Raw genomic sequence first — 22,048 nt, 5'->3', positions numbered from 1 at the left:
AGGTTTAATTCTTTTTTTGAATTTTGCAGAGTGGGTTTTTTCATTTTTGATTTACCACACTTTTTTCCTTTTTCAAACAAAAAAAAAAAAAAACAACTAATTTGTTATAAACACTAATTTACAATACTTTTCTAGAAGAATTCATAATATTAATTTTCTTTAAAATAGCTTAGATCTTTAGTATTATCTATTCTAAGACTTTTGATAGTAAAGAATATTAGCTTCAAATGAGCTCAATATTTAGAAATGAACATAATAACATCCTCGACCCTTTTAAAATAAAGTTTGTCACTCATTATCAAATATCTTATAGGAGGATTTTCAAATTTAATATTAAAATATTCTCAATATAAATTCCAGATTAATTCTAATAATTTTTACTTAAATATGTCATATATGTGGAATGCATGTTTTTGGCGCCAATTTGCAGTTTAATACCGGCAAACACAAAGTAGAAAAAAAATGAACCGGGAAAATATTATGCCTTTAAAAAGTGGGGATTGCAAAAATGCAGTATCGTCTGTGAGGATATTTTATCCAAAAGATATTGTGAATTAGGAAATAGGTATTTAAGGTTAGATTGGTTAGTTTTATTAATTTTTGAGAAGGAAACAAGGATGAATTTCCCTTACTTTTTCTGGATTATATTTTCAATATTGATTTGCAAAGTTCGATTAGAGGTTGTCATAGAGAATGAAGACCCAAAAGCGGATATAAGTGCACTGGAACATTTAGATTCAAGCTTTATGCAGGACAGAGAGAGTGTGGGAATTGAGAACTTGAGTTCTAATATTGATTTATCAGCAGGTTTTGCAGGTAGTGAAGAAGTACAGGATAGTTCAAATTTAAGCATGAATAGACCAATTGAGGGGATTGATAATGAGAAGTTTTCTATCGAAGGTTTGGACACAAATGATGGCTTTGAAGAAGTGAAAGACTCAAGTTTCCAAAATCAGCTTGAGATTGAGGAAAATAAAAATAGTGATCATTCAGTAGGAAATGGTATATATTCAGAAGATAGTATTTTGAATGGAAGCTTTGAGAGTAAGTCAGTTGATTTGAACGATGTAGATAAAGTTTCAGCAGAAAACGATTTAAATGATAAATTTGAAAATTTGAGTTTTTCGGATAAAAGTGTTGGAGGTTTTGATGAACAGGGCAATAATAATGATTTTCCTGAAATAGAAGATAATCAGAGAGATTTTTCCAGCGTTGGAAAAGATTTTTCATTAGCAAATAAAGAATCAGGTGAAGAAAATTTATCCGGGGAACACACCACAACAACAGTAATGGAAAGAATGGACTCAGATCAACAAGATTCTCGGTCTAGCATGTTTCGAGAAAGCACTCTTCCAACTCCACCTCCACAAACAACTGATTCCACAGAAGCGACTGGAGGTGGTGGTGGGGGAAATGGGAGTGGAGGAGGATTCCCAAATACTTCAACATCTGTACCAACAGAAACAACAGCAGGTTCCGGAGGTAGTGGAGGTAGTGGAGGGGGTAGTGGAGGGGGTAGTGGAGGGGGTAGTGGAGGGGGTAGTGGAGGCAGTGGAGGCGATGGCGATCAAAACCAAGTAGGTAGGTTAAATTTTTATGATATTCTATACGAACTCTGACTTTTATTTTTTTTAGGACAAAGATCAGACAATGGAGCAGTAATTGGAGGTTCTATTGCTGGAGCTTTATTAGGAGTAGGAGCTCTTTCAGGAGGATTATCTTGGTTTTTCATAAATAAGAGGAAAGAAGAAGAGAGAAAGAAAAGGTTGAGGGCAATTAGAGAGAGAAGAGCTAGGTTGGCAGCTTTAAGAAAAAGCGTATCAGAATCAGCAATTAGCACAGAAGAAAGCGTATCTAGAACAGGAGGAAATCCTACTAGAAAAACAAGTACTCCTGGACAGCAACTAGGGTCTTCTTCGTTGGTTACTATTGACACTTCATCAAACTCTCCAAATGTTCTTGATTCAAGCGTTTTTTCACTTCCGGTATTAGATATACATACAGGAAACAAGGACTTAAGCAAAAAGACAGGTACAAGCAATAATCTAAGAGGATCGGGACGAGGCTCAACTAGTCCAGGCAATAAGACCAAGTTAAATTTAACTACTGAACTGAGCAATTTTGATTAATTAGCTCAGGAGCATTGTATTATGATTTAAGCGGCAAGCTTAAAATACTTGCAACTTTTTTGTTAATATGTTTTTTATTCGAAAAAAAAGAATAAAAGTATGAAGGAAGAGCTAGATTTTTTGAGTTTTTAATTTTTTTTTGGTATTCCACATAGTCTGATTACCAGATTTTTTAGTTTCAAACTCCTTACACTAGTATAGCCACGATGGTTGTAGGAAAATAAGAATTTTCTATGAATTGTAATAAATTTATACTCAAATGCTACTTTCTTTGTATTAATTAGAGGCGCCCGCCTTATATGCATGCATGCACTTATGTGGACAGCAGGCATTGCATGCGCAGTAATTAGGTGAGAGGGCAGATAAGGAGGAGGAAATTTTTGAGTATAGAAAAAAAGGAGATATGGGAGAAAGTTACCATCAAAGGGAAAAAAATGGGGAGAGGGCCAAAAAAGCTGATAAATAATTAAAGACATAGCGTAATAGGAGTATGTGTGTTGAAGTGTGTACACACACGGCTGTGTAGCATAAATAAATGAGAATATAGCAATACATATATGAAGGAGGGCCATGAAAGTAGCCGCATAGATTGCTTAAATAAATGGCCTTAATTAAAGTGTTAGATGACTTGATGAGTAGCAATTGATAAAAGAAAAAAGTGGAATAAATTGGAGAGAGAAAAAATTAATAAAGTAGATATTGAAAATTTAGGATAGCAATGAGGTGGTTACACCTTATTGTAATATTTATTCAATTAAGTTGGGTATTTGGTACAGAAAGTCAAAATGGAAAGCATAGAATAAGTGTTTTATTTGAGGATACTGGTTCTGAGGTGAGATTGTCAGGTTCTCCAAAGACGACTTTAGGACAAGCATTAGTATCTTTTTTCCAGTCTAGCATGGAAAAAGAGAAAGGACTTTCATCATATAATTACTTCTTGAAGTCAACAGGTTCAGAGATTCCAACAGAAACTCCCATATCTGTAATATCATCAGATGATTTGGTAATGGCAATTCCAAATAAAAATGAGGCATCTGGATCAGAAAACTTGAATGAAGCAAACTTGGGAGAAACTAATATCGGAAACAAAAATCAAAATTCTTCAAAATATGTGGAGTTGTCACCTGATGATGCTCATTTGAGAGTAACATTGCCTGACGGTATTGTTGAAGACATAATAATAAAAAGGCAACGTACAATAGGTAATCTAAAAGATAAAGTGATGAAAGACTTTGGTATCACAGGTAATTACGATATTTCGGATGGAGAGAGAATATTGCCAAGAACTTCAACTGTTGATGAGTTAGGATTGGAAGATTTGGAATCTCCATTATTTTTAGTAAAAAGTAGTTCAACACATAATAGAAGTAGTCAAAAGAAAGAGAGAGTTCAAGTCGTAGGTAGCGAAAACTCTATGGTTGATGATGATTATCCATCATATAATACAGGAATAGCTGAAGGAGGAGTAACTCGTCACCAAAGTCAAGCAGCTAGAGGATTTGGGGGTGGAATCCCAGGGGATTACATTTTGAAGACAGTCAAAATTAAGCTATATTTCTTAGCAAAAAGAGTGAATGTTGCTTATTCAACATTGTACAGTCGAACAGGTTCAGATTTAATATATGATATTAATATGCAAAAGAATATTCCGGTTAATCAGATCAGGTTAGGGATAATGAAAGAAGGGAATCCATACCCAGTAAATATTGGAATAGATTCTCCAGAAGCGGAGCTATCTTTATACGAGCTGGGAATAAGGAATGGGGATGTGGTTATTGTTGCAGGCCCAGAAACAAACTTTTCAAGGACTGAGTTACCATTTAGAAAAGGAAGTAGATTTAAGATTTATCTAAGTTGCCAAGATGCACCACATTCTCAAAAAAGATTTTCTGTTGAAGTTTGGGAAAATACTTCAATAGATTCAATAAGAGTTGCACTATCAGGACCGTTAAGAGTTCCATTTTCCGAAATTGATTTAGAAGTTGAAGATATTGATATTAACGGACAAGTTGTAATGTGGAGAAGATTAAGAGGTTACAATTTAAGTCAGTTAAATATTGTAGCAGATACTGAATTGTTTGTAAGAACTGGACCATATAAGTATGTAACTTTACAACCATCATACTTTAATAGGTTAACAGGAAAGCATGAGATTCCAATGGATGTTAGGATAAGGTTTGATGATTTTTCAGGATTTGATTTATTATTGGGGGTTTATCCTTCTACTACTATTAAACAGTTAAAACGTTTAATAGCTTGGAGAAGAAGCTATATTCCAAGTTCCATACACTTGGAGATTATTGGAATTGATAGAAGAATGATGCCAACATCATTAATTCCATCCAATGACTTGCTTACTTTAAGAAAGTTAAGAATAATACCAGGAATTATCTTTAGAGTAAAGCTATCAGGCTCACCAATTGAGCCTTCCACAATTCCAGTTGAGGACATTAATGATAAAGAGTATGTTGATGGTACTCAGAAAATGGCTGAAAATGGAAAACCAACAATGACTTTGAATATTATGATCATTAATAGGGATTTAGCCCCCGTACAAATTGTATGTTTCCCTACTACAAAGATCAAATCAATCATTGCAAGTATTTCAAAGAGGAGAAATATTCCTTTGGGAACAATTAGATTATATTCAGAGAAACAACTAGAGAATGGAGCTTTATATAGAAGGTACTATGAAAAATTACCAGAAAAAACTGTGGAAGAATCAAAGATTACAAGAGGAATGGAACTATTTGTGGAAGTCATGGAAGAAGTTAAAAAAGATGATACTGGAAATATTATTAGAGATGGAATGGTAAATTTGATCGTCAAATGGGATGATGGATCAACATGTAACATTCCTGTTCCATTATCATCCAAGTTAAGTCAGTTTAGGGGGACTTTAGCAGGCTTAAAGGGAACTAATCCAGAATCTGTTACATTAAGTCGTAAATTGGGAGGAGAAAAAGCTCATAAAATGATCAATATTGACGCTTCTATAGACTCATATAAATTAAAAGATGGTGATATGATTGAAGTAGTAGTCGATTCTAATGGAGAAGTTGATTCCAGCACTTCCGGAGGAGAGTCTTCCTCGGATACTGGATCACAAAGATTAACAGGATTAAGATTTTCATGGCCAGATGGAACAACTGTTGTTACCTCTGGTAGAGGATCAAAGAAACTGGGAGATGTTAAGACTTTCTTAGCAGAAAGACGAGGAAATGATCCAAAGACTGTCGCAATCTATTTCTCAAGCGGAAGAAAGTTAGTTGGTGACGATAAGACTTTATCAGAGTTGGGGGTGCAATCAGATATGCAATTCTGGGTAGAGACTGATGCATTACATTGGGAGAATCCTAATGATCCAGTAAGGTTTGTTATAAGAAATACAGACACTTTATGGTCAACAGTAGTATTTATTTCACCTGATGCATACGTAACTGCAACTATTAAAGATTTGATTGAAGAGTATAAATCCAAGTCAATGATTCCAAGGGAAGCAAATGTTCAAATCTTAGGTTTTGAAGGAATTCAAGAAACTGATTTATTGTCAAAGTATGAGGATGATGAGAGGATTAGACATTTATTGGTTGAAATTAAGCTACCAAGTGAGTCAGGATTAATGGGAGCAATATCTGGTGAACCTGAGAATCCTACTCTACCAATTGACAAATTGAAGCAAATTATTAATTGGGATGGACCTGTTAAGTTCACTCCAACTCAAAAGAGAGGACCATTTTCTGCAAAGGCAGAAACTACCGAGATTCAAGTCATGATGCCTGTTGCAGCCTTTATTCGTCCAAGATTAGTTGTTGATGAGGCTTTATTACAAGCATTTGGAGAAATTGCTGATTCTGAATTGAATGAAAGAATATTTGGTCCAGCAGGAAAGAAAATTTCATCCAAAAACAGAGAACAGTTAGTTGCAAAAATGGCATCAACAAGAAGAGCTGCGTATATATTACACGTCATTTGTTCTTTAAATAACTTATCCACTGATAAGTTTATGATGATTACTCAATCTAAACCACCATTTGAAGCTAGAAAGTGTACAAAACATTTAGCTTTAGGGTTGGATAAACACTATAGATATGCAAGAGGAGTTTTAGGAAAGAGACCAATCCGTTATAAAAAGGCTGTTAAGGCTTTAAGGAATGCAAGGAAGGAGTTTACTAAAGCTTATTCATATGTTGTTAAGAATTCATCCAAAATGGCTAGGATTATAAAGAGAAAAAGCAAGAAGAAAGGAAGCATTCCAGATCAAGACTTCTTAAATGCTTTGGCATTGTCAGGAAAGATGAAGTATGAAAAGAAACAACAAGTTGATGTTAACATGCAGAACTTATATACAGTTTTAAAACCTGTTGCAACTCAACAGGATATTGATGAATCGCTTAAGAGGGAAAGAGAGACTTCAAGGATTTTGCATATTGGTGAATAAAAAATATACAATATTATGTATAACATTACTATTAAGAACAAGAAAAAATACAAGTAATAATAAAAATAATTGAGGAGAAAAGTAAAGTGTGTGTTAATAGACAATCATTATTACATTTGTTTTATTGGGTATATTAGTAACTTCAATGTATATTTACAAATGTTAAATTGATTTGTATTACTGCATGTTGCATGTGAATGTTAAAGAAAAGTTAATGAGGAAGAAATGATTAGACAGTTTTTTTTAATTAAGGGGTAACTCCAATGTAATGCAAAAACGGCAAATTCAGAAAAAGAATATTCCCAAGTCCTGAGATAAAAAAAGAGCTTATTGTTCTACAAAGTATTAAGACTAATGGGAAAAGCTAGGGAAGACTCGAATTAAAATAACTACAACCAACAAAACGATCTTTTCTTTTATCTTTTGATAAAAGATTGAATGAGTATTTCGAAAGAAAAGAAAGTATGAGAGATAGTAAATCGTTGTAATTAAGGAAAGTAGTGACAAAGACAAAATAATTAGAGTCTTACTCATATATCATTATTTTAAGCATAGATTTTAATAGAATTTAGATCATTTAAGATTTAGTTTTAACAATGGGGTGCTATCTTTTTCTTTTGCTATAATGTCCTGATGACATTTATACCAATTGGGATATTTCTCCCTCTTACCCCATGCTGATTTTATTTCATCCATCAAGATTCAAATGTATTTCATTTCAATACCAATCACGCTCGAGAACGGAGCCATGGCGCCACAAATTCGCCCCGCCTAAAAGGCTGGTAATTTGAATATATTAGAAATAAGCTTAAGAGGGAAAGGTGGACAAAAAATATAGGCAATAATTATAATATTAATGGATAAATAGGTAACGTTAAATATTGTCTCGAGAATAAAAAAAATATACAAAAAAAAATCAGTCAGAAAAGGATAGTAGTAAAACTGAAAAAGATTGGAGCCAGATTCGGAAGGCACATAAATAATATTTTTCTCCAAATTCCTACTAGATAATAAAATTTAAAAACTGGAATAAATACTAGAATTAAGTTCAAAGATAGACTCTCATAATAAAGAATATCTGGAAACGGAAATTGCGAGAATTTCGGAACTTTTGCTGAGTTGAATAAAGTTTACGAATTTTGAGTATCAAGTATTAACGTCAACATTAGTACAGATGAACCGAAAGGTAGCAGGAATACTTTCTTTAATATTGGTTCTTTGCTTTCTTGGGCCTACATATCAGGCAAGTGGAGAAACTAGAAGTTTAAGACCTAATGATCAAAGTTCACAAGTAGTAAACCCAGAATGGAAGTTTTTTACTAATGTTTTGGAGTTATTACTCTTCCAACCGGGAAGGGCCATGGGCACACCTTGGCCAGAGAAGGGACCATACGAATTTACGAAGTTATTTAATAATAATGATAAGCAAGATTTTTGTGAAAGATGCGTTAGATTAATGGACAATTGGGAGAATTCAGAGCCACATATGATTCTCTTTAGAGCTCCAAAATACTTTTCCAAATTTCCGCAGGTGTTTTACGTGGCTTGCGGATCTGTTGAATCCAAATTCTTACGTGATGAAAGTTCTAAAGGCGAAAATAATAATGAATCTGAATGTATTACTATTTACAACAAATTCAGTCTACACAAGTACTACGAAGGATTCAGTTCTGCTCCAACTTTAAGAAGACGTGCAGCATTCCCAGCTACACATACTGATCATAGACCATTTAAACCATTGTATGATCCATTACATAAGATACCTACAAAGACAACACAAATTAAAAAGACTGTAGTTGATTATTCTAAGCACAAATATATTCCAATGATTCCAAAGAATACTGATAATAAGCCAAGAGCTTCTTATCCAATTTCTCATACATCTGTGTTGGTCGATTCAAAACATAGGTATGTTCCAATTACGCAGAAAGTTCCTAGACCTGATAGTCTTAAGAGTAGATACCCCGAGAACACATCTCATAAATACATTCCTGTTATTATGACAACTAGGAATGATGAAAATGCGGCCTTCCCAGCATCCAGAACTCAATATCCAGCTAATCCAAATCATAAATTTGTTCCACTTGTAAATAAACAATCTCCAAGCCATGATACAGCTTCTTTACCAGCTTCAAGAACTGGAGCTCCAATTGACTCAAATCACGGATATATTCCATTATATATGACATACAATTACACGGAGAGTGCAGCATTCCCAGCTTCTAGAACCAGTTTCCCAGCTGATCCAAAGCATGGTTTTGTTCCTCTATATATTTTGGATAACTCAACAGAAACGGCAGCTTTACCAGCTTCAAGAACTCACTATCCTTCAGATATGCATCATAGATATATTCCATTATACATGGCATCCAATAATACTGAGAATGCAGCATCTCCAGCTTCTAGAACTAGTCAACCAACTGAGACCAAGCATAAATTTATTCCAATATTTGAGATTTACAACCAAACTGAGACTTCCTCACTTCCAGCTTCAAGAGTAGGAGCCATTATTGACACCAAGCATGGATATATTCCGATCTTCCAAAGAGTTGCAAGCAACGAAACTGCCTCATTCCCAGCTTCAAGGACAAGCCATCCCTCTGATCCAAATCATAGATATATTCCTCTATTTGAGGTTATGGAAAACAATGAAACTGCATCTTTCCCAGCTTCTAGAACAAAGTACCCAGCTGATACTGAACATGGATATTTACCTATTTTGGAGAGGATCTACTACCTTAATGGCACTGTAGCTCTTCCAATGTCTAGAGTAAGTGCTCCAATTGATACTAGGCACAATTATATCCCAGCTTTCAATAGTAATTTAGAGTATAATGGTGGAAATGCATCTTTCCCAGCTTCCAGAACTCAATATCCAACCGATCCAAATCATCGTTTCATTCCTCTATTTATGGTTGAGAACTCTACAGAAACTGCAGCATTCCCAGCTTCTAGAACAAAGTACCCAGCTAATACTGAACATGGATTCGTTCCTTTATTTGAATCTTCTATATTTGAAGGAAGAAACGCTTCTCTACCAGCATCAAGAACCCAATTCCAAATGGACTCTAGACATGCCTTTATTCCTCTATTTACTAGCACAAACTATAGTGATCATAACGCATCTTTCCCAGCTTCTAGAACTCATTATCCAGCTGATCCAAATCATGGTTTCATTCCTCTATTTATGGTTGAGAACTTTACAGAAACTGCAGCATTCCCAGCTTCTAGAACAAAGTACCCAGCTAATACTGAACATGGATTCGTTCCTCTATTTGAATCTTCAACATATGAAGGAGGAAACGCATCCTTACCAGCCTCAAGAACTCAGTTCTTAGTAGATTCTAGACATGGTTTCATTCCTTTATTAATTTCAGATTATAGCTCCAACGAAACAGCTGGATTACCTGCTTCTAGAACCCATTATCCAGCCGATACAATTCATGGATTTGCGCCTTTAATTCCAGACTATGAGTATAATGTTGGAAATGCATCTCTCCCAGCTTCTAGAACTCAATATCCAATCGATCCAAATCATGGTTTCATTCCTCTATTTATGGTTGAAAACTTTACAGAAACTGCAGCATTCCCAGCTTCTAGAACAAAGTACCCAGCTAATACTGAACATGGATTCGTTCCTTTATTTGAATCTTCTATATTTGAAGGAAGAAACGCTTCTCTACCAGCATCAAGAACCCAATTCCAAACAGACCCTAATCATGGATTTACTCCCCTATTTACAAAGTTATACCTTTATAATGATACTGCAGCTTTACCTGCTTCCAGAACTGGGCAACCTTCGGAAACAACCCACGGATTTATTCCTCTCTTTGGATCTACTGAAAACTTTGAAACTTCATCTCTCCCAGCATCTAGAGTTAAGGTACCATCAAACTTCAATCATTCATATATTCCTGTCATTCCTGAACACCTTGACCAAGAACACGCAGCAAAGCCCGCCTCTAGAACTGGGGCTCCTGCCCCTGGAGCGCCGGCGGGAAATCTCCCATATACAATATTGGTTTCAATTCCAAAGGCAGCATTACCAGTATCTCGTACAGATACATTATCAGAAAGTCATGCATTTGTTCCATTAATAAAGGAAAGAGAAGATATTGGCCCTAGAGCAGCATTCCCTGCAACTCATACATCAGTTGAAGCTCCAGGATTAGGAAGCCAGCAACCAGGAATTAACTGGGAACATTTCACTGAGGTACTTAAAGTCGACTCTGAAGGTAATCCATATGTTGACACTAAATACGGAAGGATTTATGGATTTGGTGATTTGAGTTTTATATTATCTCAGCTTGATCAGGCTGAGGCAATAGAAAATACCCCACAGCAGATTATCGAAGACCATTAATTACAAGAAGATGGAAAATAAAGAAGATAGTAATACACTTAATTTTAGTAAAGAAAACAAGTTTTTCTTTGTTAGTTTGATAAGATATTTAAAGCACATTAAGATTATAATATATTAGAAAGGAAGATAATGAAAAGTAAAGAGTGTGCCCTGATTATATAATAAAAAATTATTTGGAATTTTTGTTGGTTATAAAGAAGTTAATATGATGTGTACACATTTTTTCGACTTAAGATTTTTGTACACAAGCGAGTTATGCTTCAGATAAACTCGAGTTAGTGTTTTAGAATTTTCAATAGGAACGACGAAAGCGTTTAATACCTAACGATTGTTCAATGAGTTTTTGTATATTCTACCATTTTTTTCTTTCTTTGTCTCGACTTGAACATTGGAGAAGGGGGAAAACGAAAAGGAAAGAACAAAGTCCGAATCATAAACTCCAAAAAAAAACCAAACAAATTTTTCTATGACTTTAACAGGTCAAAAACATTACAATTATGCATGCAAGAATTTGGCGCCCAAACTTGCCACGTAAGTTAATAAAATAAAAAAAGGAAATAAAAAATAATTTATAGAAATCTAGATATTTTGATTGCTCACTCGTTATTGTGAATACTAAACTCTCTTTTAACCAGGTTGCTGTAGCTTTTAATTGTGTTTTTGATGAAGGTGATCCTAGGGTTGAATTGCTTCTTGTGAAAAAGTTGAAGTTCTAATGGGATATGGTAATGCATGACTACATTTAAGACAGGTTTTGATGTGAATTTACAAATCTTATATATCTCTTTGCTCTTTAATTTTATATTAATATTATTCCCTAATAGAGCTTTGCAAGAATCAATGTAGTCTTGAGGATCCATTTTTGGTTTAGAAAAGTAAAGTATCTTTTTTGATAGCTTAATAAAACTGGAGATATTGGGGGAACCACTAATACTATTGCTATATACAACTGACTCGGTAATACTTTGAAAAATTGAACTTATTGTGTATAGTATTGGATTCAATACAACCGGTTGTGGCTGTAAAAACTTGACAGTAGATTGACATACAGTCTTAATGTCATCGTGTGACATTCCTAAAGTAATCTTCTTCATCAAATTAATACATTCCCCTGAAGCTTGACTTGCATGAGAATCTATGTTGACTCTACATGCAACCTGAGCTAGTTCATTTGAAGCAAATAAAGCATTAAATCTAGTCCAAATTGAGATTTGGAGAGAATTAATCAAAAGAATTTGGGCGGGATTACAAGAAATACCGTGATTTCCAATTCCAATCATCCCAAAAATCTGAATATATCTGTTCATTGTTTTGCTACATAATTTCCCAAAAGCTTTAGATGCATTTTCCGAAGTCCTAAGTGATGGAATATAATCCAAAGTTAATTTACTTGCAGGAGAAAACATTGACATTGTCATTAAAGCATTCACACATGTTGGAATAAATGGATTAATTACTTCACTTGGTGTTATTCCTCTTTTCTTTTCTCTTGATTTATTTTTAGGTACAGAAATGGCGGGAACCAGAACACTACGCATGCATGTAATGCATGCATCCTCAGTAGTAATTGGTATATTCAATAAATTTGAGTAATAGAAAAGTATGGATGCTAATATTTTTGCTTCATAATTGAGAGTTTTACAGGGGAAAATAAGGTCACTAAATATATCGTCATTGAATACAATTTCCTCTCTAGTATTTAGTTTTGGAATTTCATTTTTTGGTAATTTACTATGGTCTTGTGAGTATTTTAGTTGTTTTTCTGAATGACTAATTGATTCAATTGGACTATTGATAAATGGTAAAGTAACCAGTTTTCCAAAAATTTGAGTAGAATGTTTAATTTCACTAACTCTTTCTGAAGAATAAGATATACCACCAACTCCATGAGGATGGCTAATTTCCACAAAAGGAGGAGTTCTTTTGAATGGTGTCAGTTTTGATGACAAAGAAACTTCATGTACTTTATTGAATGAGCCTTTAGAGTCTGAAACAAGATCATTTCTATAAAAATGTACTGTTTTCCTTGTTTCAAGCACTGTTTTACATAATTCTTCAGCTTTTTCTTTTTCTAAACCAAATGGTAAAGATAAGATTCTCATAAATGCTACTACACACTCTTTTTGATTAGGCTCAATAGGAAATAGATCTGAAATCAAATATGCTAATTCTGGGGTCACAATAATTCTCTCCTTGCTACTATTTCGGTCTCTATTAGAGTTGAATGAGCATTCTTTATGGCTAAATTTACTTAATGGAGATGAAGAATCAGGATTTTCACATAGATTCTTTGATGATACTTGATATATATTTTCAGCAAAATGTTGACGATTTATAACGTGCTTTAGATGGTTTACAATTACGTTATAACACAGATCTTTCTCAAAATTATCTGGAAAAGTTATTTTCAGAGTTTCAAGTATTTCCCCAATCTTCTTATTACAATAGTCCAATACTGAACTATTCATTTTTTCAAAAGTGAGAGAGATGGAATCATTCATTACCTCCGAAATCTTTCCAATAATTACTTCAGGAATATCTAAATTATAATTACTAATTTGTTTTTTAATAATTAAATTAATCCTTGACTTTGTTTGAGCAGGAAGAGGATTACTTTCTCCCACTCCCACTCTTACTCCCAGTCCTAATCCTTTCTGACATATTGATAATGCTAACAAGCATACCCACAATATCCTTTTCATTTTGTATTCCTTATAATTTTCACAAAATTTGCTTTTTTTTTTTTTTCTCTCCTCCCTTCCCCACTGATTACCTCCTTTTTAAGATCTTCCTTTTTTTTTCAAACTTATCCCTCTATTTGACGTAAATCAATCAATTCTTCTATAGGAAAGAAAATATGAAAAAACACTAGAAATTAAACTCAATTACTTAACTATATTTTACTTCCCTTTGCATATATTTAACTCAATTTATTTATTTTCTTTCAGTAATTTCATATTAATTTCACTCCCCCCTCCGTTACCTATGTTTGCATGCAAAAGGCGCCAAACAGATCTATTTACTAAAAATTAATTAAATCAAAAGATAATTAAATATATCAAGGAAAAGTAAACATTTCTTTTTTTATTTTTAATAAAAATATTTTGCCTTAAACAGGTAACTTATTTGAAATGATGTTAAATTTAAAATATTTCTATTATTAGTGGCTTTAAAGTATTTGTAAACTTGCCTAAGATCTATCTTATTACTCCTTGTTTTTTTTATTATCAAATCTATACTTTAAATATTATTTATAAAATGTTTAACTAATAATTTAAAATTTTCAATAAACCCTTCCAATTTCTACTTCCTAATCTATTGTTATTATTATTATACCAGATAATTAAAATTGTACTCCATTTTAATTAAATAAAACAATATGCCCGCCACAACACACACCCGCTCAATCATGAGCGGGAAATGCATGCAAAGCAATATGTCATATGTTACTAAAAAAATTGCAAGTAAAGCAAAAAGGGTAGTTGGCGGGAAGCGAAATGGGAAAATTGTGTGTAAATGTTTTAATATAAAGTAATTTAAGGTAAAGTATAGTAAAAGGTGTAGATGATAGAGAGATAGAGTTTATATAGTTGTTATAAAAGTAAGTTATTTAAGCAAAAAAAAAAAACAACTTGGAAAAAAAATAAGATTGATAGTTAAGAGAAATAAAGGAGAGTAGAAGCACTTGAGTGCTCAGTTTTTGTGATTAGTATAAAGCCGAGTGGTTTTTTCTTTGTAAAGTTTGGATACTTGAATTTAATTTAGATTAAGAGTTTGAACATTTTGAGATAAATAATAGAATATTAAGAGAAGAGTTGATAAGTTAGAAAAGATGATTATTTATAATGAGATTGAGGAAAGAACTCCAAGAATTGAAGTAGGTAAGAAAGTTATTATATCTCCACTGAATTTAGAGTTATTGGATAATGGGAGTAATTACAGCAAGACTCAGAGTTTTAATTCAATTAATTCAACCTTTCATGAAATGTCACAAAGAGGAATAAGTAGTACAGAGAGTTTGGAATATCAGGACAAGTATGTTACACCAAGTATTCTTAGTGATGATAATGAATCAGATATAGAGAGAGCTAAAATAGTAGAAGAAGCAGCACTAGTAGCAGAAAAATTGATGAGTTCTCAGCTTTCAAAGATAAATTATGAGACAGAATTAAGAACAATGGAGACAAGATTTCCAACAAGAGTAAATTCTCCGAGATATTATAATGAAAAGAAGGAAGTAATGGATAGAGCAAATAGAATGTTAATGAAAGGAAGAAGAGAATGCTCATCAATTCCTGGATTCTTTCAAAATAAGCTTGGATGGTTTAATTGTGTTGAGAACTTTTTCTCGGTTTGTAATGATGAACAGATTGTTGAAGATAATGAATCTTGTACTATTATAGAAACAAATCCGTACTTTTCACCAAAGAAGAAACCAAATGCGGATACGAATATGAAGATTTTGGAGGAATTAAAAACTTTAAATTTGGATAGTGTTACAAAAAATTCAACAATAGATGAAGGAAGGAAATTAGTAAAGAAGATGACGACAAATTCAACTAATGAAGGAAAAGTTCAAAAAACACAACCATCCAAAAGATTAGTTAACACTGAAAAGAGTTCAATAGCAAGTAAGACAAAAACAGATATTAATTCAAATAATGCTAAGAAGACTACACAAATTAAAGTATCAAATAAATCTTTAAAGCCAAATAATGAGATATCATCCAATTCTAAGAAGGTGGTAATTTCAGAATCTAATTCGTATGATATAGAGAACGATGTATTTTACTTGGATGATGGAGCTGGTTATATTACTTTTAATTCTTCAAAATTAGATTTTAGTGAAATGGAAAAAAGATCCAAACCACAAACTACAAAGAATAAATCAGAGAACAACTCTGAAAAGACAAAAATAATAAATTCAAACCCAAAGGATTCAGATATTGAGAATCAGAAAATATCAGTTTCTTCATTAGTTAATATGGATTCAGAGAATGCTAAAAAGAGTCCAACGATGAGAAAAAGTAATTACACAAAAACTAATAAAATTGACACAATAGCAACTGAGAAGACCCAAAATCAGGTCTCATCCAATGATATTCCAAAGAAAGAATGCAAAAAGAAACTGAAAGCTACAAAACTTAAAAATTCAACAGAATTAAACGGCGCCATCATAGAAAACTCTAATATTGATGATCAGAATATTTTCAACTATTCTTCCAATTGTATTCGAGGAAGAATGGATTACATTTCAACAGATGTATTTGTGTGAAATCGTGAAGAAGAAGGAAAAGGTTAAGATGAAATAAGAACAGAGGGAGAGGAATAAGAGAATAATAAAAGGAGAAAGAAGAGCAAATTTAGTGTACATGAATGAAAAAATAAGATTAATTATATAATATCGTGGGGAATAGTAGTTTGGAGGGAAGTAAAAACTTCTTACTATATTTTCTTACAAAGTGTTAATAGATAGTATATTTTTGTATGTTAAACAGGGTTCAGCTCTTCTAGTTGTTCTTTAGCTTTGTAGATTTCCTTTTTTTTTAATACAATATTAAAATGAAATATAAATTGCATGTATTTACCGCCAAATTGTCTTTTAAATATTTTAACAATAAAAAATTTCTGCATGTTTATTGTGGGGATGCCGGTATGTCATACACGTGTGGCGGCAACTTCGATCTATAAATTGCAAAAGTTGTGAATGAGTAAAATAGAATGATCTTGAATTATAGAGATAATATAGGAGAGAATTGAGAAAATATATTTTTTCTTGTTGAAAGGGTGGAAAAATAAGGTATTTATTGTTAATATTTTGCAATACAACAAAAAAGGTTCTTATTGGTTTTATGCAACCTGCATAGTAATATTAAGCTTAAATATATTTCAAATATTGAGTTAGACTTTGGGTAAATTAAAAAAAAAAAAAAGCGAAGGAAGTTAAAAAAGGACTTATATTAAAGGTTTACTTACACTAGACAAATAGTAATTGGTGTTTAAACAGCTATTAATACGTAAAGTTTTTATGCTTTAATATAAATTATCAACTGAGTTATACTTGAGCATTAAAAGAAATAGTAGAATAAAAATGAACTTTAGATTAGTTTCAGTTTTGGTTGCATTATTTGCAATAGTTCAATTGGTGGTGTCAACTTCAGTAATAGGAATTTTGGAAGGGTTTTCAAAGTACTTTTATAGTTTAAGTTATGAAAGAAAACAAAATATAGTACATGAAGCAGTACAAGAATTACAGAGTGTGTTTCCACAAGGAATGGAAACAATAAGTCTTCCAGAGTCAGTAGATTTAGATACATGCAAAGCTACTTTACAAAAAGCAGTACAACAAAATCATGAATGGTATCTATTAGCTATGGGACAATTCACTCAGTTAAAGTTTTATAACAGTTTCTTAAATGAAAAGGTATCAGGTGACTTAAAAGAAGCAATTGAAAAAGCTTCAATGAGTAGCAATTCACAAGGATCATCAGATTCAATTGTTGTTAATGGTGTTTTATATAATGCTCAACAACTTTCACAGGTGTTAGCAGATGCTCAAGCTTTAAGAGAAGAAAATGTTCAACTTAGAAATGCATTGAGTAGTGTTAGAGAAGATCTTGAGAAATCTGCTACTACAATTGAAGAATTGAAATTGGAGGCACAATCTTCATTACAAGAAGCCATTAGAGCAAAGACTGATATTAATAAATTTGAAAAGAGACTTTCAGTATGTAGACGTAATGAATATAATCTAAAGAAGATCATATATGAAAACAAGAGAGGAAGATTCAGTAAATTCAAGTCAGCCATTTCAAGGCCTTTCAGAGCTCACAAATTGAAGAAAGCACTCGGAAAGGAAGGATACAAGGTACATAAACAAAAGAAACAGGCTGATTCCAAGAAGAGGAAAGAAATGGTGAAGAAGATTAAGAAGGAGATGAAGCAATCTAAGAGCGATAAGAGAAAGAAGCTTTTGAATAAATCTATTGCACCAGGAGAAGATACTCCAATTCCTTCAAGTATTGAGAGTTCCCTCCAAACTGAGCAGAGTCTTGGAAAAGGCGAAAGAAGCACTTCAAATCCATTAGAAAACTCGGTTTCTTCTGCTGCCTCTTTCTCAACTACTGAAAACTCAAAGAGTGAAAAGGGCGATTCATCTGTGGGATCGATTTTTGAGGGTTCCAGCTAAATTTGTTGATTTCTTACAATGTAAAATTCTTCCAGCAATCGGTGAAGATTGTAAAGAATAAGAATCAAGATTGATAAAGAGATGCGAACAATTTAAATTTTTTTTTTCTTGTTTCATATCACATTTTAGATTCATTTGTATTCTTATTTAATTTCGCTATATCTTTTCTATTCTATGTTATTGTAATTCATTAATATTTAGCCCTTACAATAATGATAGTTCTATATGATATTACAAATTCCAATTCGAAGCCAATAAGTTATAACTTGGAAAAAGAAATAAAATTTAAAATTCTGGAATTTATTAACCTTAAAATAAATTAAGTTTTTTGGTCATTTTCTTTAACTTTTAACTATTTGCATGCAAAATTACATGCAGTAAATCAATGTGGATAAAAACAATCAGAAATTGTATACCGGCATTTGTAATTTTACACGTGTATTCATGCAAGGTGAGTAACAAATGACATAAGAAAAAAAAAATTAATAATAATAATTAAGAAAGCATGGAAAATTTATAAATATAAGATAATAACTTGATAAATTTCGTATGTTTAAAAATCATTTCTTTTGGTTCTTAGAAATTTCAGCCCATCTCTGTCTAGATTTTTTCTTTTTAGCTAAAATAGTCTTTTTAGTCTTAATTAACTTAGACTTATTATCTTTAACTTTAATTCCTTGAGCTTTCTTCATTGCCTTTTCCATAGCAATTTCCTTAATCTTAGCCTTTTGTTGTTCTTCAGGCAAACTATTAATAAGCTCTTCCTCCTTTTTAAGGGCATTTAAGGCATTATTAATTTTTTTCATCTTTGATTCTTTCTTTTGCAAGTAATCAGCAGTACTTGGAGTAGATAAAGTACTATCAATAATTCTTCCAAACTTAAAAGATGATTCAGATTGTTGTATTTCATCAGATTCAGGTTTAACATTCTTCTTATCAATTGCTTTCTGAGCAGTTTTTGTTGTTGATTTTTTTGAATCTTGTTTATTTCTCCTACTATTTATATTATTTTGTTTTAATTCTTGAATTTTTTTGGCCAATCTTTGCTCTAAATCATTTCTAGTAAGTTTTGAGTTACTTTTATCAGAACTGGTTTTTTGTGTATTTGACTCTAATTGATAATCCTTATTACTTCCATTTTTATTCACGTTAAAGTAATCTCTAATATGACCAAAAGCAGGTAGCAAATTTCTTATTCCAAACTTATCCCTTCTAGTCTGAGAGTTAAGTTCTTTCTCATTTTGAATATTCTCCGATGCCAATAAAATATTATAGGGAATATACCCTAATATTGACGAAAACGAACCCAGTTCTTTCCAAATACTTGCCGTCATTTTCTAAAGTAACTGTCAAATACTTACTGAAAATCTTTATTTAAGTATGTGGACAATTATTTGAAAGAATTAGTTTTCTTTATTTTGATTTTGATTATTTTAAATCTCGCCAATTGCCGCCAAAAGTTGCCGCCTAGTCAATTTGACATTCACTAAATACTTTAGTATACAATGGGGGGAAAACATTAAAGGCCAGATGGAGAGAGAATTAGAAGGAAAAAAAAAGCAGGGAAAGAGTTGAAGATCAGACAAGATGAAGGTTGATGTAACTGGAGCGAACAGAGCAATCTTCAAAAAAGTAGCAGTTGGAGCTAAAAGAGAATTTTTAGAGTTAAAAAAAAATAAATGACAGAACACTTCCAAAAATATAATTAGTTTGAAAAAAAAAAAAATTTTAATTTGTAGATATTCAGCCATGTCAAATATACTCTTAATATTGTCATTATTATTATCATTATTATTGCATTCATTATCAAATGGCAGACAATCCTTACAAAAAATGAGTATTACACTAATTAAAATTCAGACTTGGTAAGAGGCTGATGGCTGTATGAAAACCTTACCACAACTTCCCTTCCCATAGTTCCAAATGGCATCCATCAATATGAAACATATACTGATATGCTGATAGCGCATTTGTTAATGAGTAAATCAAATGCAGCACATAAATGCAATTCTAACTTGGCCAAATCATCAATTGCTGTCCATATAACTAGATCAAGGTCTTCCTATTCAATACCTTAAATCACTTAGCAAGTAATTCTGGCCTTCACTCACCCATTCATACTTTACCAGTCAAGCCCTTTAAATATATTATAGTTATTTCCATGTGGGCAGAACATGGCGCGCTTGCATGTAAATGTGCATGCAAATTCTTAGTGAATAAATGACAAGCAATACTTCTTAAATAAAAAAAATGATTACTCTTTCTTCCTTCCTCCAAGGATAAAGCAGGCTTTAGTTATAGTTATAATCGTAATAGATGGGCGACTTATCTTCTTTCTTTTTTTCCTTCTTCCTTCTTTCCCCTCCTTTATGAAAAAAATTCTGTATTGAATAAAGGCCAATTTTCAAAAGGCGGGTCCTTCAATTTAATAAAATTGTGGCATAAATCGTAAAATGACTTAAAATCTTTTATCTTAAATTCAAACAAGAGGATTTAAGGGAATAGATAGTGACTAATGTACTGAAATAGAGGTGTGGCTTAATTTAGAAAGGACATAAACTTGAATATCTACAAATAAACATCGCATTTTAGCTTGAATAACATTATTATGACCTTTTCTTCTTCATCCATTCCTGCGATATATTATTGAAAAGGAAACTAGTCACCTTCATGCTTCAATTCGAATTCTAGCTATTTACTCCAGAAATATTAAAAATATTAACGGAATAAAAACACCAATATTGCATAATTTACCATTAGCACCAGAATAAGAAAAAAAAGAAAAAGATTTGATTTTAAGTATATAAGGCAGAATCAATTTGGGCGGGAATTGGTGAAATCTCTGTGGCCAATTCTTTTTCAATTCTATATAAGTTATAGCGATCTTCATAAGTTATAAGGTTGATTGCGAGGCCAAGATGCCCAAATCTCCCAGATCTACCAATTCTGTGAAGGTATGTTTCGGAATATTTAGGGAAGTCGAAATTAATAACGACATTAACAGATTGGATATCAATACCTCTTGTGATAAGATCAGATGATACAAGGCACCTACATGCACCGTTTCTGAAGTCATGAAATACTCTATTTCTGTGAGACTGGAGCATTCTTGCGTGAATATAAAAGCATGAGCTTCCAAGCTCAGTAATTTTCTTTGCTAAAAGTTCAACTCTTGTAACAGAGTTACAAAATATAATGGCTTGGTTAATTTGTAGTTTACTGAATAAAGTATTAAGACAATGTAGTTTCTGCTTCTCTTCAACAAAAGCATAATATTGAGTAACACCCTTTAAAGTGAGCTCGTCCATTAGATTAATTTCATGAGCATTTGCAAGATATTTATCCTTAAAACCTTTAACAGTTACGGGGAAAGTAGCAGAATATAAGAGAATTTGCCTTTCTTTTGGTAAAAACTCTATGAGTTCCTCAATAATTGGCTGAAATTCTGGACTCAATAATTTATCGGCCTCGTCCATAATAAACATAAAACAACCACTCAAGTTACACACCTTCTTATTAGACAGATCCAAAATACGACCAGGAGTTCCTACCAATACATGAACTGGGTTGTTTAAACGTAATATATCATCTCTTAAAGATGTACCACCAGTACTAACCATACACTGGACATTGATATGCTTACCAAGCTGCTTCACAATACTGCTAGTTTGTAAAGCAAGTTCTCTTGTTGGGACAAGAATCAAGCCTTGAATAATGTTCTTTTTAGTATTGATTTTCTCTAATAATGGTATAACAAATGCTGCAGTCTTACCTGTTCCATTCTTTGCTCTTGCTAGGATATCTTTGCCTGCAAGAGCCACTGGTATACTTTCTTCTTGAATTGGTGATGGTCTCTCAAATCCTTTTTCATAAATTCCCATCAAAAGTTCTCTTTTCAAAAAGTAGTCCTCAAAATCACTACCCTT

General features: G+C 32.5%; 8 protein-coding genes across 8 annotated transcripts; 5 read left to right on the top strand and 3 right to left on the bottom strand.

Moving 5' to 3' along the window:
* The first annotated feature begins 617 nt into the window (after window positions 1–617).
* Window positions 618–1,619, top strand: Chro.80203 (hypothetical protein). The annotated part of the gene is made up of 1 exon (XM_662980.1): window positions 618–1,619. One exon carries the CDS (start codon window positions 618–620, stop codon window positions 1,617–1,619), a length of 1,002 nt encoding a protein of 333 aa, XP_668072.1.
* Window positions 1,620–2,847: 1,228 nt separating this feature from the next.
* Window positions 2,848–6,570, top strand: Chro.80205 (hypothetical protein). The annotated part of the gene is made up of 1 exon (XM_662979.1): window positions 2,848–6,570. One exon carries the CDS (start codon window positions 2,848–2,850, stop codon window positions 6,568–6,570), a length of 3,723 nt encoding a protein of 1,240 aa, XP_668071.1.
* A 1,174-nt stretch (window positions 6,571–7,744) lies between these two features.
* Window positions 7,745–10,933, top strand: Chro.80206 (YLP motif containing protein (XM130)). The annotated part of the gene is made up of 1 exon (XM_662978.1): window positions 7,745–10,933. The coding sequence occupies one exon, from the start codon at window positions 7,745–7,747 to the stop codon at window positions 10,931–10,933; it is 3,189 nt and encodes a 1,062-aa protein (XP_668070.1).
* Window positions 10,934–11,529: 596 nt separating this feature from the next.
* On the bottom strand, window positions 11,530–13,635 carry Chro.80207 (hypothetical protein). The annotated part of the gene is made up of 1 exon (XM_662977.1): window positions 11,530–13,635. One exon carries the CDS (start codon window positions 13,633–13,635, stop codon window positions 11,530–11,532), a length of 2,106 nt encoding a protein of 701 aa, XP_668069.1.
* A 1,130-nt stretch (window positions 13,636–14,765) lies between these two features.
* Chro.80208 (hypothetical protein) lies at window positions 14,766–16,208 on the top strand. The annotated part of the gene is made up of 1 exon (XM_662976.1): window positions 14,766–16,208. The coding sequence occupies one exon, from the start codon at window positions 14,766–14,768 to the stop codon at window positions 16,206–16,208; it is 1,443 nt and encodes a 480-aa protein (XP_668068.1).
* An 816-nt stretch (window positions 16,209–17,024) lies between these two features.
* Window positions 17,025–18,122, top strand: Chro.80209 (hypothetical protein). The annotated part of the gene is made up of 1 exon (XM_662975.1): window positions 17,025–18,122. One exon carries the CDS (start codon window positions 17,025–17,027, stop codon window positions 18,120–18,122), a length of 1,098 nt encoding a protein of 365 aa, XP_668067.1.
* Window positions 18,123–18,682: 560 nt separating this feature from the next.
* On the bottom strand, window positions 18,683–19,456 carry Chro.80210 (hypothetical protein). The annotated part of the gene is made up of 1 exon (XM_662974.1): window positions 18,683–19,456. The coding sequence occupies one exon, from the start codon at window positions 19,454–19,456 to the stop codon at window positions 18,683–18,685; it is 774 nt and encodes a 257-aa protein (XP_668066.1).
* Window positions 19,457–20,917: 1,461 nt separating this feature from the next.
* On the bottom strand, window positions 20,918–22,003 carry Chro.80211 (ATP-dependent RNA helicase). The annotated part of the gene is made up of 1 exon (XM_662973.1): window positions 20,918–22,003. The coding sequence occupies one exon, from the start codon at window positions 22,001–22,003 to the stop codon at window positions 20,918–20,920; it is 1,086 nt and encodes a 361-aa protein (XP_668065.1).
* Window positions 22,004–22,048: the final 45 nt, after the last annotated feature.

Source organism: Cryptosporidium hominis (assembly GCF_000006425.1).
Source record: "Cryptosporidium hominis TU502 chromosome 8 CHRO018083, whole genome shotgun sequence".
NCBI classification, from domain to species: domain Eukaryota; phylum Apicomplexa; class Conoidasida; order Eucoccidiorida; family Cryptosporidiidae; genus Cryptosporidium; species Cryptosporidium hominis.
This window is presented reverse-complemented; position numbering and strand designations above follow the sequence as displayed.